Source organism: Neovison vison, chromosome 12 (genome assembly GCF_020171115.1).
Source record: "Neovison vison isolate M4711 chromosome 12, ASM_NN_V1, whole genome shotgun sequence".
In the NCBI taxonomy this organism is placed as follows: Eukaryota; Metazoa; Chordata; class Mammalia; order Carnivora; family Mustelidae; genus Neogale; species Neogale vison.
This window is the reverse complement of record NC_058102.1, coordinates 76,367,685-76,389,527: the sequence shown is the minus strand read 5'-3', so window position 1 is coordinate 76,389,527 and position 21,843 is coordinate 76,367,685. Positions and strand designations below refer to the sequence as shown.

General features: G+C 37.1%; 1 protein-coding gene across 12 annotated transcripts in view; it reads left to right on the top strand.

Annotated features, from left to right (window-relative positions):
- Positions 1 to 21,843, top strand: part of KIF21A (kinesin family member 21A) — a 152,525-nt gene that overhangs the window by 59,873 nt on the left and 70,809 nt on the right. For 11 of the 12 annotated variants that reach the window (XM_044228728.1, XM_044228731.1, XM_044228730.1 and 8 more), the window contains exons 2-3: positions 20,528 to 20,750; positions 20,895 to 21,077. In XM_044228728.1, the coding sequence (XP_044084663.1) occupies positions 20,528 to 20,750; positions 20,895 to 21,077 (406 nt within the window). Of the gene's footprint in view, positions 1 to 6,058; positions 6,103 to 20,527; positions 20,751 to 20,894; positions 21,078 to 21,843 lie in introns of those variants that run through there. The other variant, XM_044228724.1, reaches the window with a different exon arrangement.

Genomic DNA, 21,843 nt, shown 5'->3' with positions numbered 1-21,843 from the left:
ATGTCATATTTTCTGAGCAGGAACTTTCTTGACCATAGCAGAGAGACTCTAAGATGACACCCAGTGATCCTTGCTTCCCTATGTTTGAAGTTCATGTCTTTCTATAATCCCTTCTGCTTTAGTTTAGTTTAGGCAGTGCCTGTGATTTGGCAAGAGTGACGGGATGTCAATCCCATGACTACATTATGTTATTTGAGACTCGGTTTTAGCAGACTAGAGTGAGAAATTCTCTTGTGGTTTTGAAGCAATAAGCTGTTACGTTGTGAGAAGACCACTTGGCTAGGAATTAAGGGTGGAATGTAGGAGCTGAGAGCTGGTCATCTGCTAGCAAGAAAACAAGAACCTCAGTCCTACATTTGCAAGCAACTGAATTCTGCCAAAAACTTGAATGAGCTTCGAAGAGGATCCTGAATTCCAGCTGAGAACATTGCCCTGCTGATGGCTTGGTTTCAGCTTGGTGTGGCTTTGAGCAGAGGCCCCAACTTGGACTTCTGACTGATGGAAACTGTGAGATAATAAATGTGTATCACCTTAGGTCCCTAAGTTTATAGTAATTTGTTACACAGCAATAAGCAATGAAATCTAGGTGTTCAGAGTCCGTGTTGCTTGAGGAAAAAAAATCCACATTCCACATCCTACCTCCCATCCTGATGGGCATGACTATCAGTGTTTGGAGCATACTTGTCAAGGTTAGCAGAGTGGGAAATGTAATCCAGAATCAAATTATTAATATTTGACTTCTGTGAGCAAAAAGCTGTCTGAGATCATCCCATGAACCACTGATTGTAGTACTTAAGTGTGAAGCTACTTGACTTTGCAATGTCTAGAAACCTGTTACTAGGAAATGACACTTGAATGGAATTGTATCTCTACATGTCATACAGGATGGCTCTTTGGAAATAATAGATCTAATAATCATTAGTAGGATTTATTTTAAATGAAAAACACTCTATTAGTAGAAAAGCACATGTTTCTTTGGTTTATTCATTTTACATTTCTTTTTCATTAAAATCCTACCTACTCAAGAGACCCCTTACCGTATTCTCCCTCCCTGTCTTGACTGTCCTTTCTTTCCTTTACTAACTTGGGTCAATGTCTTCTACCCATTTTACTGTAAGGCTTTGAAACGCAAGAGTCCTGCATCAGCATCACTTATAGCTATTAGAAATACAGTCTCATCTCTCACTCACATTTTCAACATCAAAGTTTCTATTTTTATAATTTCCCCATGTAATTCATGTATAAAAATTTGAGAAGTTATGCTGTAAGTCTCTTATGGTATTTGATAGTTTATAATGTTGAATTACAGTTATTTTTGTATTTGCCTCATTTCTTACATTAGGTGGTAAAACCCTAGGTGTCAGAAACCAAGTTTATTCATCTTTATTTCTCCTGCAGTGCCTAGCATGTATTTTATATAGAAAGGTATAGAAAATAATTTATGCAATAAATTATTTTAAATTGAATCAACTCTAGGAGGCTTTCTATTTTCTGGAAACATTTAATCCTTATAGTTAGCTTCACATCTCTCTTATTTAGTACACCATTTTGTTGATAAAGTGGGAGTCTTCCTAATCTATTTATAGATATTAGACCTTTGTAGAAAGGGGAAAGTTAATGGTTTAGAGAGCTAGCTCATTGTAGTTCAAAAATCTCTTAACAACATTTTTATTCAATTTCTAACATTTAGATTTTTTCCTCAAAATGCACAAATGTAGTTCCCAGCTAATGTACTATCCATGCTAATGGATGAGATTTAGCTATTTTTTCTGACCTTAAATTCAGGAAGAGGATTAAGTGCATTCTGTGCATCCATCAAAGATACTTTGTTCTCTAATGTGTCTCTATAATATTCATGGGCTAAAATGCCTGAGAGAGAGCCAGCTTTTTTAGATACCTGCCCTTGCCCACTTGCCAGAGATCTTTTCACTTCTTTTGGATCTCTTCTATGCCCTCTCGTTTTTCCCATTAAAAAAAAATAAAGGTAATAGATATACTGGTGAAAATTGTATGGGGGATGCTATTTGCATGCTTTATTGCTGATACTTAATGAAAAAGTATAAAGTTCTATGAATGATCTTCACTAGCTTTCCAAAAGACAATCTGTAAAAAGTGAAGCAAACGTATAGAATTTAACTATTAGAAAGACAATTTCATTGATAGGTAATTTCATTCCATGTGCTAATGTATGGTGTGAATGTTTAGAAAACTATGGTTTGTAGGGACGCCTGGGTGGCTCAGTTGGTTAAGCGGCTGCCTGCGGCTCAGGTCATGATCCCAGCGTCCTGGAATCGAGTCCCACATTGGGCTTCTTGCTCGGTGGGGAGCCTGCTTCTCCCTCTGCCTCTGCCTGCCACTCTGTCTGCCAGTTCTTGCTCTCTCTCTCTGACAAATAAATAAATAAAAATCTTCAGAAAGCTATGATTTGTTAACTGTTTATTTTGGGGAACTGCTAAAATTATTTTTTTATTTTAATTTAACAATTTTAAAATTTATTTACGTTTTTAAAAATTAAAAAAATTAAAATCTTTACATTTTTATTTTTAAAATTATATTTGTTTTTTAAAATTAATTAGTTAATTTTACTTAAAAAAAAAAAAAAGGTGTATTTATATCCTGAGTCCCGGTGAGACTCTTTCATGGTCAGTCCTGCCTCATAGCACTTAGCAAGCATGATAATTGAAGATATCAGAGTTATTTCATAGAGTGAATCTGGTGTTTTAGTCAGCTTAGGCTGCTATAACTAGAGACTGCAGACTGGGTGGCTTAAACAACAGATGTTTATTTCCCACAGTTCTGGAGGCTGGAAAGCCCAAGACCAAGGTGCTGGTGGAAGACCTACTTCCTGGCTTTCAGATAGCCATCTTCTCTGTGTCTTCACATGGTCAGCAAAAAGAAAGAGAGCTTTGTTCTCTCTTTCTCTTTTTATGAAGGACACTAATCCCATTGTGGGAGCTCCACCTTCATAATTCATTTAAACTTAATCACCTCCAAGAGCCCCACTTCCAAATACCATCACATTAGGGGGTAGGGCTTTGGCATATGAATTTTGGGAAGGACACAATTTAGTCAATAGGTACAGTATGAAAATAATTTTAAAAATCTAGGGCTGCGCTTGCCATTTGCAACGATGTGGATGGAACTAGAGGGTATTATGCTAAGGGAAATAAGTCAGTCAGAGAAAGGCAATTATATGATCTCTCTGATATGGGAATCTGAGAAACCATAAGAGATTGTCAACCTTAGGAAACAAACTGAGGGTTGCTGGAGTGGAGGGGGGTGGGAGGGATGGGGTGGCTGGGTGATGGTCACTGAGGAGGGTATGTGCTATGGTGAGTTCTGTGAAGTGTGTAAGACTGATGAATCACAGACCTGTACCCCTGAAACAAATAATACATTATATATTAATAAAAAAAACCCTAAATCTGCTGAATCTGATAAAAATTTCTCTTTTGACTATAGTCTTTTTTTTCTTAGTTACAGGTGATTGGAAGTTTAGAGACATTGGTAGACTTGCCCTCTCTCAAGTATGACTGATGTTTTTATTTTATTGGCAATCAGATTACCTGCAATTGTTCTTAGAATCATCACAATATGAAGTTTTATAATTTTAGAGCTGATGCTTAAGGGAACTTTAAGATTATATAGTTTATCTCACTATATATATACTATATGCAGGAATTTCCTCTATAACAAAGGTTTTCAAACTTTTTTGAACCCCAACTACCTCATTCTTTATAAAATGAAGCCTTATAAATAAGGAGCTGAATATGCTGTGTTTTAAAGAGAGTGATGTTAGGTTCTTCACCCTAATCACCAACTTGATGTACCCTCAGGCAGAGGAGCTGAAACCAGGAAAGGCTATTTATTACAAAGTTGGAAGACAAAGCCAAACTTAATATATTAGAGACAAACTCAGAATATATATTTTAAAAGACAGTTGTTTCTGAGTAGTTATAAAAAATGGTGGATACCTTGAAACTACTTACTTCCAATAATGTGGGGGCTTTGTTTTCATAGGCCTATTCTCAGAGGAGCCCTGGAGTTCATGGAGTTCATAGCCCTCATGGGCTATTGTGGGTGGGGAGCCTACTGGTGAGGAATCTCTGGGGTACCTCTACTTGGAGTGAATTTATTTTTTATGTTTTGGATATTGAGCTTTAAGACTAAGATTGTGTTTGGGAGAAAAGTCGGTGGTAGAAGGAATGACATTATTACGTATGTATATGAGACGCCTAGGGTGAGAAGGTTTGTCTGCTACCAAATAAAATATAAATATCACTGCTCATCATTGCTCCCAAAGTTTGGTGCTAGGTAAGCATTGTGTTAAAATCATTTGGAAATTTAATTGAAAATACAGATTTGGGGCTCCCCACCTTTGGAAATTCTGATTCAGTAGGTCCTGGATGGGACTTACAATGTGAATTAAAAACATAACAGAATAAATAAACACACTGAAACATACCAGGTGATTCTCCCATGAACCAGGTTTGAGAACATGTACTACTTTATCTGTTGTTAGTAGGCATTGTGGGTACCTCCCAACCTCCTAAGGTGAGCCATCTGTTTTTTGATGGATTAATGCTTAAAAAGACTTTTCTTCATTTTTAAGGCAAAGTGTACACCTATAATTTGACTGTACCTTGACTAGGTTGATCATAAATCTGTTTTCCTACTACAGTCCTAATTTATGAATGTTGTCCTGGTATGATTATTAATAATACTCCTTTCACTTTCAAAAGTATCCTGGTTTGGACAGTAAGATTTTATGATCACCCTAACTAGGACTCATGTTTTTATATGAAGCTAAAGGCCCTCTACTAGTTTTGTGTTGCTGCTGTAATAAACTACCACAAATGTAGTGGCTGAAAAAAAACACATATGGGGTGCCTGGCTGGCTCAGTTGGTGAAGCATACAACTCTTGATCTCAGGGTTGTGAGTTTGAGCTCCATGTTGGGGTGTAGAGATTACTTAAAAATAAAATCTTAAAAAAACCCACAAATTATTATCTTATGGTTCTGAAGGAGGTTAGAAGTCCTAAAATGGTTTGGTAGGATTGCATTCTTTCTGAAGGCTCAAGGGAAGACTCTCTGCTTTTTCTAGTGTTTACGAGTTGCTTACATTCTTTGGCTTTTTACCCCTTACTTCTTGTTCAACACCAGCAATGACTGGTCAGTATTTCTCACACTGCATCATTTTGACATTCCTCTGCTATAACAAATCACCTTTTTTATGCCTCTGATAAGGGCACTTGTGATTATATCAGGTCACTTTAATAATCCAGGATAATCTCAACATCCTTAATGTAATTGCATCTCTAGTCTCTTTTACCATGTAAGGTTCTGGGAATTTGGACCATTATTCAGCCTGCCATAGGGCATAACCTATTCTCTTTCTCCGTTGCCGTAGTTTGTGCCCATAGGCAGCAATGGCCACTACCAGAACAAAAGTATCCCAATTGCGTAGTAGAAAATGTAACAGAAAGAGAATTGTGAGAACTCAGGTTAACTATAATCTAAGAAGCATAGAGAGGGGAGGTGGGTGGGGGGTGGAATAATTGGGTGATGGGCATTAAGGAGGGCACTTGATGGAAGGAGTGCTGGGTGTTATACACAACTGACAATCACTAATTTCTACCTGTGAAGCTAGTAATATAAATATGATAATTAAGTAGAATTTAAATAAAAAGAAAAAAAGAAGCATAGAGAATATAAAGTCCTTAGTCTTATAATTGCTTCTGAATTGAAGGTCAGAGAATATTATACTTGGAAGGAAACCATGCTTTTTTTTTTTCTTTTTTTAAGATTTTATTTCTTTTTTTGACACAGAGAGAGATCACAAGACCCCAATGTGGGGCTCGATCCCAGGACCCTGAGATCATGACCTGAGCCAAAGGCAGAGGCTTAACCCACTGAACCACCCAGGCGCCCCGGAAACCATGTTTCTATTTGGAATTGTTTTTCCTTATACTTACTATATTTATTTTTATTTTAAGACTTATAGGAAATACAGGATATTGTCAAACATTTGATTCAGAGATTCTGAAGTAAAAAAATTAAGCTTAAAGGAAGATAGTTGGAGATTTGTAACTTAGAAATGGGGTAAGTTCATTTTTTTCCCGAAAAAGCAGATAGATTAATGGTATCATGAGTGAGGCCTCTTTGACTTATTTATTATTATCATTATAATATGCGGATGTCACTCATCTGACTATTCTGAATTTAAAATTAGCATAGGCAGTAGTTTTAATGATTATGATCCTAAAGCAATAGAATTTAGGGTATGAAAGAGTATAAGGTATCCTTCTTTATTAGTGTTCTGTTGCTATATAAAAAATTATTACAGATTTAGTAACTTAAAATAACACATGTTTATTATACGTCAGTTTTCATGGATCAAGATTCTAATCACAGCTTAGCTGGATTCTCTGCTCAGGTCTAATTAGGCTATAATGAAGGTGTCAGGGCTGCGGTCTTCATTTGGGGCTCATGTCTTCTAAGCTCATTCAGGCTGGGGCAGAATTCAGTTTTTTGTGGTTGTACTATTGAGGTCCCATTTTCTTGCTAATTGTCTGGTTGCTCACCTCCTAAAAGCATCCTTTTCTGTAGGTAGTTGATGACTTGATTATTTGCTTTCTTTCTTTGTTCCATCAGGAGCCTGTCTCTTTGATGTTTCACCTTCTTTTAAAGGCTCACCTGCCTGATTAGATCAGACCCACCCATGATGATTTCTCTTTGATTAATTCCATATCAACTAGCTAGTAAATGAACTGGAAATGATATCCCTTCATATTCATAGTTTCCATCACACTTAGGGGATCACTAGGGATCATATTAAATTTCTACCTACTACACTTTCCTTACAAAAATACGTGTTCCTTGTCTTGGCTTTGACCTATTACTTTGGATTTATTGGGAGATGACAGAATTATGGCTTATTTTAGTGTTTGTGATTGGACTTTTTCTTGATACTAAAAATTGGTATCAACCACTTATGTTCATTAGTTTAGAACCTACATGGGGCTCAAACTTATGACCCTAAGGTCAAGAGTTGCATTCTCTACCAGCTAAGCCAGCCAGGTACCCCTAAACCAGAATCTTAATTTGTACATCATTTATGCTTAATAAAATATTATTTCTATTTCTAAGAAACAGAGCGGAAGTGACAAGTTTTTTTCCCTTCCATTAGAATGATTGTAATTGAGGATGTATTGCTGTCATTATAGTCATAATATAGTTTATCTCATAGAATATACATACAGTATTATCAATCGTAGAAGGAGATCCCCACTTTTCCCCAGAAACAGGTAGGGCTTCATTTGGAAAGAACTTTCTAGTAAGATTCTTGAAAATTCTATATATAACTGGCATGGAATATAATGAGAAAAGAAACTTAATGATCTCAGAATCAGAGTTGAAATACTATCTAGTTATCACAACTCTGATTCTGAGATTGATTTTTCTCTTCAGTCTTACCCTTTTGAGTCATCTTCCACCTTTTCTTCAAGTTTTAAAAACAAAAGTGAAGTGTTAATTAAATCTTTCAAATTGTAAGATTAAATTTTTTTAAAAAGTCGGAGAACGCCTGGTGACTCAGTTGGTTAGGTGCCTGCCTTTGGCTCAGATCATGATCCTGGGGTTGGGGCCTGGGATCTGAGTCCTGTATTGGATTCCTTGCTCAGGAATCCTTCCTCCTCTCCCTCTGCCTGTTTTTCTGTCTGTCTGCTGCTCCCCTGCTTTTGCTCGCGCTCTCTCTCTCTCTCTCTCTCTCTCTGATAAATAAATAAATAAATAAATAAAATCTTTTTAGAAAAAAAAAAAAAAACAAACCTAATTCTGTAAGATAGCTCTCAAAGATAATTCCAAGATAATGCTTTTTAAACTTTTTAAACTTTTTAAACTTTTTAAACTTTACTACTTGTTACATATTTAAAATCCATTACATATATCTCAAACCCCAGCTCTTCCTAGGAAGGAGTTTGCATCAGTGACTTGCTCATGAAGGGCTGGAGAATTGTAGGGACCTTGACGGTTTTATATTCTAGGTCAATATTGGTATCAGGACTGGGAGTGAAGGGGATGGTTTCACAGTAGTAGTACTAAAAAAAAAAAAAAAAAAGTTGTTGGGGCGCCTGGGTGGCTCAGTGAGTTAAAGCCTCTGCCTTTGGCTCAGGTCGTGATCCCAGAGTTCTGGGATCGAGCCCCGCATCGGGCTCTCTGCTCAGCAGGGAGCCTGCTTCCCCCTCCCTTTCTCTCTGCCTGCCTCTCTGCCTACTTGTGATCTCTGTCTGTCAATAAAATAAATAAAATCTTTTAAAAAAAATAAAAAGTAAAAAAAATTAAAAAAAGTTGTTGCCGTTTTCAGGGATTGGTCAGAGTCTTGGCAGGAAACAGATGATACATTCAGACAAAATGATTAGGGAAATTATGGTGGAGGATGGACTGCATTGAGGAGACTCTTAAGGGACAGTACTCTGATATGAGCAACAGTAGGGGAGAAATCTACTGATGTAGATGTCCTGATAGGGAGTTGTGGCCTTTGGTAAAGGAACATGGCCCACTGACTGGACCTGGCAGGAAAGGAACCAGGAGAATGAATACCTTGACCACGTTCCTGCTGTACAATGTCTTACTGGTACCTCTCACTGCTAGGTGCCACTGGAAACCTAAAGGAAAGAAGCTCATTTTTGTAGCTCATGGAAGTTCAGTCTCCTGGGGCACAGGGCATGGTGGAAATGGATGAAGAAGCAGAAAGAATTTTGGCAGAGATCTAGTATGGCTTTTGTATGACATCTTTCATCTTGCGGAGACTACAGTGTGCATTTTAGAGGATAATTTTTTTTTAAGATTTTATTTATTGATTTGACAGAGAGAGGTCACAAGTAGGCAGAGAGGCAGGCAGAGAGAGAGGAGGAAGCAGGCTCCCCGCTGAGCAGAGAGCCCGATGCGGAACTCGATTCCAGGACCCTGAGATCATGACCTGAGCCGAAGGCAGCGGCTCAACCCACTGAGCCACCCAGGCGCCCCTAGAGGATAATGTTTTGGTTGGGATGCCTACTTATATGATGTCCTAACATTTGTAAAACATTCCTAAGTTCTAGCAACTTTTATTATCCTGGTGCTTCTCCTCAAAGAACTGTGTTACAACCAGGAACAAACGTACTTCATGTATCTTTGCCTTTGCTTTGCCTGAACTGACCTTTACTCTCTTCTCTGCCTGGAAAATTCTAATCACCTTTCAAAATCTAGGTCAAATATAATTTCCTGCTGAAACTTTTCCTGTAACTATCCCATTCTCCTCTAATTTTTATTCCATTTCTCCTTTGTATGTAATATTACATTGAGCACATACTTAATTTTCTTCTGGCTCTTTTTCTTTTCTCCCTCTCCCATGGCTACCTTTCTCAAGGTCTTTATTTTTGTTTTGAAAGTCCTTGCTTTACACATTGTTTGACATTTAGTAGAGATTTGTTGACTCAGTGAAGTTTTCTGATGGTCTTGGGTTATAGCCATGCCACCATGTATAGCCATCAGCAACAACAGAAATTTGATGGCCACTTTGGACAAGAGATGGATGAGTCATGTCATCACTTAATATACCCTTTTTCCTTACTCCCTCAGTTGGAGTAAAGGTTTTTCTATTTTGGGGGAGAGAGGCTAAACAAGAAAGCCCAGAGTTTCTAGAAGTATTAATTACAGTGATGTAGAGGATTAGACTTTTCTTTAAATCCAGAATTTGGCTGCTTTCTTTATTTTTTTATTTTATTTTATTTTATTTTATTTTTTTGGTCAGCCTTGTATACTATTTCAATGAAGTTCTCTGAACATCTGGCTGGTTCTTAGCAAAGAAAGTGGCATATAATGCTTCCCCCTATGAAAGGTAGTAGCTTCCTCACTTAAGAGAGAATTTCTTTCAGTGTGCGGTATCCATAGTTGAATCAGGAGGATGAAAAAGTATGAGACATGGAGTGAAAGTCAAAAGAAGTCAGTGTCCCATCTTTCTCCCCGCCCCCCACTTTATTTCCCTTATTAGCCAGTGGGGAACTGTACTTGAGGAAAACAAATCTTTGTTTTCCTAAGTGCCATTGCAAGCCAGAGACTGAGTTGGTTAGTCTAGGAATCGCAGCACCGAACATTAATGCGTATCTTTTGGTGTTCCTGAGTGCTAAGAAACTTGAGTCAGGTGGACCTCACAGAGATGAGGCAGTAGGATATGTAGCTAATTATACAGATTAGGATGGGATTTCTGAGTAATTTTTAAAAGTGATTCGTCATTAATGGATTAAAAAGTGAGCTTCTTTCCATCTCTTCCCTTCATAGAAGTGTTTACTTCCTGGTCCCAGATATACACAGTGCTGTGCTTTATTGTTCTTAAGCTTTTTACAGAATTAATCTCTTTAATGGAATTACTGAAGTTTTTCTTTCTTGAATGTCTTAGAGAGATACCTTTCTTCCCATCAATTATCACTGTAATTAAAGATCCATTTCAGGAAGGGAAATTTCTTTTTGTGGACCTGTGTTACTTATTATTTATGCCATGCTGATCTCTTAGTAAAAGGATTCAGCAAGACCACAAATGGTGTACAGGTTCCTATGATGTGTCAGAAACTTTTCTTGTAGGACAAAATATAGAGGATTAAAGTTGGGTAGGTCCTTTCTTAATGTTTGTCTACTAACTGGAATGAACTAGGGGAGAATCAAAAAAGGGACCAGTAAACCTGGTGACTCATTTGTGGTGGCAGTGTGATAGTTGTACTGATTTTTATTGTTTTATAAAATTTTTTAAAAAAGATTTTTATTTATTCGACAGAGAGAGAGAGAGAGAGAAAACATACAAGCAGGGGGAGCTGCAGGCAGAGGGAGAGGGAGAAGCAGGCTCTCTGCTGAGCAGGGATCCCTGAGCAGGGGTCCTGTTCAATCCCAGGTCCCTGAGATGACCTGAGCCGTAGGCAGACGCTTAACCCACTGAGCCACCCAGGCGCCCCAGTTGTCCTAATTTTTAAGAAATGGAAGGGAAGAAATTAGTAAGATATAATTAACAGTAAGATAGCAAATTGAACAATAGTAAGTAGCCATCCCATATAATGATCATCCCAAATACTGACAAATAAGAATAAAAAGGGCAAAGGATCTGAACAGGGAACAGATTTATTGGTGTCGTGTAAGAAGAACAAAGATGTTAACAAGGTGCCAAGTGGGCTAGTTACAGATAGCTGTAAGTAAAAGAGCTACACAAAGTGGGAATCAGGTCAGATTATTGAGTTAACTGGAGAGCTACCACAATCTCATGGGGATGAGATCAGAATAACTCAAGCAAAAAAAGAAGAGACCATTTGCAAAGACATTTAGGTAATGGAAAATTTATCACATTTTCAAAACTGTAGGTTAAGGACAACAGTGTATTCTGATAGAGTAAGGGATTAACAACGGCCAAATGCAAAAAGGGAGACATTTGTGTATTATTTCCTTCCTGTTTATGGGGAAAAATAAAAATATCTTGACCAACTAGTAAAAGAAAGGTTTATTTCTTGTGTTGCCTTTAATTAAACAGGGACAGAGGGATAGGAGAATGAGGGTGTAAGAAAAAGTCTGGAAGGTACTAAAACTACATGTGTTTAAAAATACAGGTTTGGATGGATCTAGAGGGTATTAAGCTAAGGGAAATAAATGCTAAGGGAAATAAAGTCAGTCAGAGAAAGAGAAATACTATATGATTTCACTCCTATGTGGAATTTAAGAAACAAAATAGATGAGCATAAGGATGGGGTGCTTGGTGGCTCAGTTGGTTAAGTGTCTGTCTTCAGCTCAGGTCATGATCCCAGGGTTCTGGGATCAAGCCCAACATCGGGCTCCCAGCTCATCATGAAGCCTGCTTCTCCCTCTCCCTCTCCTGCTCCTTCTGCTTGTACTCTCTCTCTCTCTGTCAAATAAATAAAACCTTAAAAAAAAAAAAACAACAAAACATGAACATAGGGGAAGGGAAGGAAAAATACAATATGATAAAAACAGAGGAAGGCAAACTATAAGGGGCTCTTAACTATAGGGTTGTTGGAGGGGTGCTGGTGGGGGGAATGACTTAAATGGGTAATGAGCATTGGGGGTCACTTGTTGTGATGAATACTGGGTGTTTTATGTGAGTGATGAATCAGGAAATTCTACCCCTGAAACTAATGCTACACTATATGTTAACTAACTTGAATTTAAATAAAATACTGAAGGAAAAAAATTACTGGCTTGATTGCCACAACGTTTGGACTTAGGTTAATGAATGGTGTTATTGCTACTCTTATAATTTAGGGAAAAAACAAAACAAAACACTGGTGACTGCACAAGTCCTAGGAGGGTATAAATTATAATGGCATGTATTTATATACTTAAAACAATATCCCTTCAGTAACTACAAATCATTGGTTAGTTATTTGTCAACATTCTTGTCACTAGCATTTAATCAAATTTAATTCAAGAGTAAGGACAACATCTATCATAATGATCTATTTCCCCTTTTTAAAGAACCTGTTACACAGGAACTTCATTCTCTTCCTTTCTGAATGAAATTTCTTTATTGGCTATACGGAGATAGTAAAAATGATGATAGTACTAAAAGGGATAAAAATTCCCATTTTGGTTACAGCTATACTCTGTGTTAGTATGAATAGAGGGATAATGAGACTTGGTTATTTATTGCTATGAAAAATGGATAACTTTAGGGTTATGACTTTTCATTTCAAATGGAGGTGTAACATTATTCTGCTTGATGGTCTTTGCATGGCAATATATATTTGTATGTTTGTATGTATACTTATATATCCAGAGTAGTGTTCACTGTTACACATCTATTCCTCACATAACAATTCTGCATTTGTTTGTTCTATAAACTCAGGACATCCAAAGGGTGTTTTGAAAAATGTGGCAACAGTTTGGAGAGCCTAAGAATAAATTATGCATACCATATTAGAAGGTTCAAGCAGAATTAAGATGATAAAGGTGACTTATAAAGGAACTGGTTTGGAGAATTTTCAGGTGGTGCTGTAGCAACAATAGTAACATAGTAACACTGTATACCTCCATAGACTTTCATTGCCACGTATTAACTCATGTGTTCAACATTCTGTGATGTAGATACTGTAGTCATAGTATTACCATTTTATAGTTAAGGAAACAGGCTTAGAGACTGATTTGCCAAATGTCATAGTTAGTATGTGTTAAGACCTGGGAGGAGGCTGAGATTTTACCTTCTTTTTTTTTAAAAAAATTTATTTGTCAGAGAGAGAGAGAGAGCACAGGCAGACAGAGGCAGAGGGAGAAGCAGGCTCCCCGCCGAGCAAGGAGCCCGATGTGGGATTCGATCCCAGGATGCTGGGATCATGACCTGAGCCGAAGGCAGCCGCTTAACCAACTGAGCCACCCAGGCATCCTGAGATTTTACCTTCTTTACAAGTTAACAAGCTAGTCTGTTACTGTTTCATGTATAGTGACAGAAGCCACAAGGTTCTTGAGTTAGAGATAAAGCATTGTAAGCTTCATGATGATTTGAACTGCTTCCCAATTCCCCTCTTCTCATGGAGGCAATGCAGGTAAGCCTATTATATGTTGCTGTGCAAGCAGTGGAGCATTGAGAAACACCAGACTTGAGGATTCAATGATTTTTATTTTAAACAGAAACAAGCTAGCTCTTTGTCAGGTAGAAGACATGATCCCTAATGGTTACTTGCAGCAAATGCAACTTTGAGAAATGGTCCTTAAAAAGAGCAGTCAGGGACTTGCATTCTTGTCATATCCAGTAAGAATGTGTAGGGATGCTCAGGGCTCAAAGTGGATTGCTTCCTCCAACAGTATGGGGCAGAATCAAACTTAAATAAACTCAATTTTTTTTGCATCTGATGACTAAAACTCTAGCTGAACAGATAGCAGTTATAAACCTCCCACTCCCACCCCCATGTATTTATCTTCTTTTTTTGGTCCTATCCAGGACATCTTGAAACTAGTGCTCTTGGCTTATTTGATATACTTATTTACTAAGACCAGTTATGGTTATTATTATGAAGGCAGAGAACAGAAAACAGGCCCCAATTTAGGAAAGTTACGGGTGCCAGTTTCCGAATCTCTCCTAATATTCACCAGCTACTGCCACTGCAAAGAGCTGTGGTTATGTTTTTATAAATAAAGTTCCTTGTTCCTATGGCACAGTTACATTTGCTACAAAGACTGAAGGGAATGATAGGAACCATAAAACATAAGGGGAAAAAATAAGGAACAAGTGGTATAACTAATGGCGGGTACAGGAAAAAAAGGGTTGTTTACTGATAATTCTTTTAAGTCAGGATTTTACTTTCTTAAAGGAATAATTAGGATGAATTTGAATTAGAAAGGACCTTAAGAATATTAAATCCAGGCTCCCCATCTTGGAGATTAGAAAATTGAGACATGGGGTGGTTGAATAATTGTTCAAAATCAGATTTTTAGTAACAGAGTAAAGTGATGGAGCAAAGTTAGATTATTGGGATAATCCCATGCCTAGTATTGGAAGGTTCCTGCCCTCCCTTAACTAGAGCAGTAAATAGGATTCAGTTAGCAAATGCTGAACGACTTTATTTCATGATTGAATAAGATCTATTCTCTGTTCTCAAAGAAATCATTTTCTAGTAGAAATTCTTATCTAGAATAAGAATTCAATTTGATAGCTACTATTCTAAAACCATGTACAAATGGCATAGATTAATTCAAGCTTGGGATGGTCAGGGAAAGCATTATAAAGGTACAGATGTTTGAGTTAGGTCTTGAAAAATTACAAAGGCATGTCCATGCAGAGAGATGGAGGCTTGGCATTCCAAGCACAGGGAAAACCATGTGTGTTGGCATGGCGAATGAAAGAATATAAAGAGATCGAGAATAATCAATGGTTTGGTGTAGCCAGATGTAACTAGATTTGAAAATGGAACAACAAGGAGAAAACAGATTAGGAAAATGTTAGAAACCATGTTAAATAATTAGGACATTTGGGGGAGGAAACACTGACATTTAAGGCAAGTTGGTGTATGAGGTCTAAAAGGAAAAGATTGGTTCAGAAATCAGAATTGGTTAAAAGAAAAAAGTGACTTCACAAAAGCCAACTGCAGGTAAAGAAATGAAAAATATGGTGTATGAAGGGTAGCAAAATATGCCTCCCCCAAATATGCCATTTTGACATACAGATTATTTTGATGGAAGGCAATTTTTAAAAAGAGCAGATACAAGGAAAGACCTCTCCCTCTTCCTATTTGTCTAAAAGCAGGGCATAAATTTGTAAAGGTGTTTCCCCTCCCCTCTAGACAGGAAGGACAGAAGTTAGTCACTAGAATGGAGATGGAGGAACCTACATAACAAACTTTAGCATTTATCATCCATTAGTTTCTCCTTAAGTTTACCTTCCCACTATTTGCTGTTCTAGAAACTCAGTTCTTTTTCCTTTTGTTATTATGCTGTATAAGTCCAAATTCTAACTATCCTTTGCATTATTCATCACTGAGTATTCCCATGTGTATGCATGATATACATGTGAATAAACTTCTGTTTGTTTTTCCTTTGTTAGTCTGCTTTTGTCAGTCTAATTTACAGCACCACTGCCAGTAGAACCTAAGAGGTTAGAGGGAGAAGTTTTTTCCCTCCTCTACAAGTTGTAAATAGGGTCAAATACTGAAAAGAGGTCAGGTAGGATGAAGACTAAAAAGTGTCCACTTTATTTGGAAATGAGAAGTGTTTCTTTGGCGCCTCTTTCCAAGGGTTACAGTAGAGTATGAAAGTAGGAGCTAAGTAACTATATGTCAAAGGAAAGATTTAAATGTGAGAAAATGGAGAAAGCATTTATCTTAAAACTGAATAATGAACAGCTTGAATCAAATTGTTTCAAGCCTTCAATCTTTACAAACTAGATACAACAAATTACTTTTCTTTTTTTTTTGGTATGGCTCTTGGTGGATTTCCCTGTTCAGACCCACCCATTCATTGATCAGTGGTCCACAAAGGATAAAAAGTCTATACCTTATGCTAAGAAAAAAAGCACATTCTCCACCAAAACTGTCACTGTTTTCCATAATGGCCACACCCAGCCTACATTCATTTTTAATGTGACATTTAAAAAAACTAAACAGAGATCATCTCTATTAGCAAATTAATATTGTAGGCCATGATTGTTGGCCTTCATCATGTAATATTGCTATGAAATATTGAAATATCTTATCCTAAATATTTATGACATAAGTTTTATGCGCAAATATTTTTCTTTAGGAAGCAGTTTCAAATGTATTTACTTAACATGATTACACATTTTGAAAAATCTGTGAGGTTTTGTTATTATTTCTTAGTGTTAATGTTAGCCAAAATGTTAACACTGATTCTTTCTTAGTGTTGGGATTAGGTGAATACATTTAATGTTCTTATTTTTACATAAAAACACTAAGAAAGAAGGTATTTCAAAATATTTAGAGTCATAGATGTCAGATTCCATTTTTATTTTTATTATTTTTTGAGCTACTTTTAGTTTGTTATTTCCCAGAAGGGCTGATATATTTTGTCTATATATAATTTCAAATTATAGCTTTGAAATTGAGGTTTGTAGCTGGGTAAATTTCAAATTCTTCACATTATTAAAGCAGTTGTGTTGGCTTGGGTTAGAACTTCATGTGAGAATTTTCAAGTATAAATTGAGGGAATTATAGAGTTTAAAAACTAATTTTTGAGGGGTGCCTGGGTGGCTCAGTGGGTTAAAGCCTCTGCCTTCCGCTCAGGTTGTGATCCCAGGATCCTGGGATCGAGCTCCACAGCGGGCTTTCTGCTCAGCAGGGAGCCTGCTTCCCTCTCTCTCCTTGCCTGCCTCCCTTTCTACTTGTGATCTCTGTCTGTCAAATAAATGAATAAAATCTTTAAAAAAATACTAATTTTTGAAGGTGAATTGTAAAGGTGAATGAATATATCTCTAGCTTTTAAAATATAATCCATCTCCAATTATCTGCCTATAGAGGAGACCATCCCCTTCTAGTTGGGAGTTTCTCAGACCTGTTGGGAAACTTACCATTGCCTGGATCCAGTTGAAAAGGGTTCCACCCATCTTGCTGGTTTGTAAAGCCATTCTCTCTCCCCACCCATGCAAATGGGTGGAATTGCACATGATCCATACTTCAAACACAACCCTCCTTGCCATTAGCAAGGATAATAATCAGATGAATAGAGGTCGGGAGATTAAGTTCTGAATGATGCTGGCATTCTAAAATGGGCTGTCATACCTGCAGTGCAAATAGCATCTACTTTGTCATGTTAAAATGAAATTAGAAATCTTAATAGCCAAATAAGTTAGCCTATGGTTATAATAATTACCTTAAAAACTGAGACACTGATTTCAGATAGTAGCCCAGTCCTTATTTTCATCTAGACAGTTTGAGTTTATTTTTATCTGTTTTCTTACATGGGATTTGTTAAGCTTCATGGTGCAGCTCTAAAGAAGGGAGAGAGCAGAATCCTGGGGGCATGAGGTAAAGAGAGAAAGGCCTGGGTTCAGATGTGACTTTATGTTGGAATGCAAAGAGTTCGCTAGAGCTTTTTGAAGAAGTGAAATCTAAACAGACTGAAAACACGAGATGTTTAGGCTGGAAAAGGAATTAGGAAGTGAGAGAGTGGGGAAGACTGTCCAGAGAAAGAGAGCAGTGTATTTGAAGATATAGAGGCTAGAAAGAGAGAGAGCATAGTTTATTAGTAAAACTGGTTAAAAATAAGCCATCATCACTGCCACCATCAACAATGAAAATTCTTTATTTCAAAGATGAAGCATGGCCAGAGGAGAGACTGCAGAGGGATTCAGGGACGTACTGAGGGATTTTAAGCAAGGTAGTGATATGATCAACTTCATATTTTACAGATATCACTGATATCGCAGTGTATGGAGCAGATTGGTGTGGGCAAGAATTAACACAGGCAGGCTAGTGAGGAGACTCGAAATAATCCAAGTAAGAAATAATGGTGGTGTTAATGGGAAAGGAAAGAAATTGGTGGGCTCTTGAGCTATTTCAGAGATAACAGTAGCTCTTGGAGATCAATTAGATGGAATAAGAAAGAGGGAGTAATTGAGGTTGACTCTCCTGTTTCTAGCTTGGCAGCAGTCTGAATGGTGATTTCTCCCAAGGAGGATGGGGATTTTGTTATGGTTTCCACCCCATGACTGAATGAAGTAAGATAGGGAAAAAGTTTGAAAGTTTGAAAGGAAGGAGTTTGAAAAGAAGAGAATACTAATTTTGAGAAAGACCACTCACTCATCCAGAAAACGTGGAGCCAGAAAGCCAGAGCTGCTGCTGCCATTAGCTCTTTCTGTAGTCCATGGTTGAGGCTTCTTATAAGAAACCCTTTGTTTTATTTGTTATGATATCAGTCTATTTTTATAACAGTATGTAAATATAATTTTCCTTTCCCACTTTTAAAAATACAGTATCCTGCAGTCAAAATAATGTTAGATCGAAAAGGACCTTGGAAATTAATGGGTTCTTTGCACAGGTGAGAAAGTGGGAGCTCTGAGGAAGACTGTGATAGCTGTGGGATGTGACAGAGTACTGAAACCCAGGTCTCCTAATGGCTACTTTATTGCTCTTTCCATGGTACCTAACCAGGTCCACACTGCTTACTGTGTTCCATTAAAACAAATAAGTGTAACTGAAGACTTGATAAAAAGAAAGTATCATTATCACAGAGGAAAGAAAAAATGGCATAAATAAATATGTTGTTTATTTAACACACTTTTTTGGCAGTGTAGAATTCCATTTTTGATAGCCAGGGTTGCAGAAATTCAGTCCCTTCTCAGTATTCTATTTCCTGTCCTTCCATTGACTTTCCTTCCTGATGAATCTGAAAGGGTTAAAAGTCAGGCAATTGGGTCTTAGGTTTGGTTTTATCTCTAATAAATTGATGAACTCATTCCACTTCTATTGACCCCATTAAAAACAAACAAACAACCTCATATCTCAAAAAATAAGAATTTGGGACCAGATTCTTTTAAAATCCTTTCTTTGGTCTGTCTTTATCATTTTCTGTTTTCTGTCACTGGCTATCTTTACTTTCATCCTTAAACTGCTTTTCCTTTTTCATGGCAAATAGGAATCTTTTAAAAAACCTAGGTACAGTAAATCAGTGAGGTGTTATGTCCAGGATAATCCTTTTTTTTTCTTAAAGTTTTTATTGATTTATTTGAGAGAGCACACATGTGCAAGCACAAGTTCAAGCGGTGGGGGGTCAGGGCAGAGGGAAAGAATCTCCTTGCCAAGTGTGGAGCCCTATGGGACCATGGGGCTTGGCTCAAACCAGGGCTATATGCAGGGCTTGATCTAATGACCCTAAGATCATGACCTGAGACAAAATCGAGAGTCAGATGCTTAACTGACTGAGCCACCCAGGAGCTCCAGGATATTCTTTTTATAGATGAAGTAGAGTAGGGCCAGATTTTGGTTTGTTCTATTAGCAACATACCACCATATTTACTTTCCTTCTTTAAAATAGGCCTTGAAGGGACGCCTGGGTGGCTCAGTGGGTTAAGCCTCTGCCTTTGGCTCAGGTCATGAACTCAGTCAGGGTCCTGGGATCAAGCCCTGCGTCGGGCTTTCTGCTCAGTGGGGAGCCTGCTTCCCCATCTCTCTCTGCCTGCTTCTCTGCCTGCTTGTGATTCCTCTCTCTCTGTCAAATAAATAAATTAAAAAATAAATAAAACTAGGCCTTGAAATCAGGAAGAGAAGCAGGAGAGGAAAGTACTAGAGTCTGGAGTAGAAGGGGGTTGGGTGAAAGGTGGGTATAATGCTGTGGTCTTCCAAATAGAGAGAGAACACCTAAGAGGTATGCCTGTTGAATCACTGGGTTTTGGAGAGAAAATATTGGAACATCTCTTTGTATTTATTTTTAATTTCCTTCTTTACAACTTGTGCTTTTGTGCATGTCATAATATGGGACACATCAGTAGAGTATGTGCATAGCATTTATAATGAATACATGTGCCTATATATTGTGAGAGTGTGCTTTAAGATGTTAAGCTGACAGAAGGGTATGGTTAAATGAGTTTGGAAACCATTGGTGAGGAATTTGCAAAAAAGCAAGTTAGGGGCATCAAGATAAATATTATATACTTAATTTTTCCCTTTTGGCTATTATCTTCCCTCAAAATAAAGAGAAGAAACTTAAAACAAAAATAACAGCAATAAACAGCATTTTGGTGGCAGAATTTATTTTAACTGAATCTTTAACTTGTTACAGTTGTGGAAAAGCATTCATACACAAAGTACTTAGTTTTAAGATTAATTGTATTCTTGTTCATGATTTTTTGGGATTGCCAAGTAACTCATACTGAATTTGGCCCAGTATAATTTAATTTATTTAAACTTGCAACTGAAGAAGCAATAGTAGATTACATTTGTGTTTTAAAAAGATTTGGCTAGGAATTTTCAAGTGCTATTTTTCAGGGGTTTTTTTTCCCCATTCATTTTATTTTATTTTATTATTTTTTTTTCCTAATTATTTCTCACAGAATAAGACCACAGCTTGCCAAAGAGAAGATTGAAGGATGCCATATTTGTACATCTGTCACACCGGGAGAACCTCAGGTCTTCCTAGGGAAAGATAAAGCTTTTACTTTTGATTATGTGTTTGACATTGAATCTCAGCAAGAGCAGATCTACACTCAATGTATAGAAAAACTAATTGAAGGTTGTTTTGAAGGATACAATGCTACCGTTTTTGCCTATGGACAAGTAAGTGTCTTACTTAATCAAATTAGTTTCTTAGAAGCTGTAACTATTCAGAAGTGTCATTTCACTTGAACTTTATTTTTGTTTCTTGAATTTATGTTATTAATATCAAGCATGCATTTTTCTCCGTTCTATTCTTTTATTCAGACTGGAGCTGGCAAAACATATACAATGGGAACAGGATTTGATGTTAACATCATCGAGGAAGAACAGGGTATTATTTCTCGTGCTGTTAAACACCTTTTCAAGAGTATTGAAGAGAAGAAACACACTGCAATTAAAAATGGACTTCCTCCTCCAGATTTTAAAGTGAATGCCCAATTCTTAGAGGTAATAGTCTAATTGTGTCATTGGTTTCCTTTATATCTTTCCTTTAAGGCCATAACGCTTAACGATTTTCTACTCCTAGTTTCTAGTAGAGTATTTGGTGCTTAGTGCTTAATAAATAACATTTGAGTAAATTAATTTTAGGTAATAGGTTGTAGTAACAATAGACAATAAGTAATAAATATTTTTGTTGATATCAAAAATTATAAAGACCAGTGTTCATAGAGTAAAACAATATTGTTTATTTCAGACTCCATCTTATAATTACTGTTGTAATGTAGGCAGGCTCACGAAGATCTGGGAACTCAGCAGCTAAGAAGGAGGGAGGATGTGCAGAATAATAGGACTGAGGCCGTAGCACTAATGGGGCTGCAGAAGCTGTATTGCTGCAAGGATAGGCCTGTGTTTTATGTAATGTCCAAAGGTTGGGGCAGGTTTGGATTAATTTAGGGCAGTCTAGTCTGGTGGGAGGGACATACAATTAAGAGGACATCTGGGATTTGAGCAATACTGCACTTAGGTGGATGGCAACATTATAATTCTGGGTGCTTGGTCCAAAGAGTGTTCTAGTCTGGTTCTAGTCTAGATGGCCTGAGCTAATGATTTTGATCATTGATGAAATAGGTTATTCAGCATTATATAGCACAAAATAGAAAATTTAATTCAAATTAACATCCATTATCTTATAGCTCGTTTTAATGGACATCCCAATTTAGTAAAAACTGGGAATAATCTATGTACTTTTCACCAAAAGAAAGGTAATTGATGG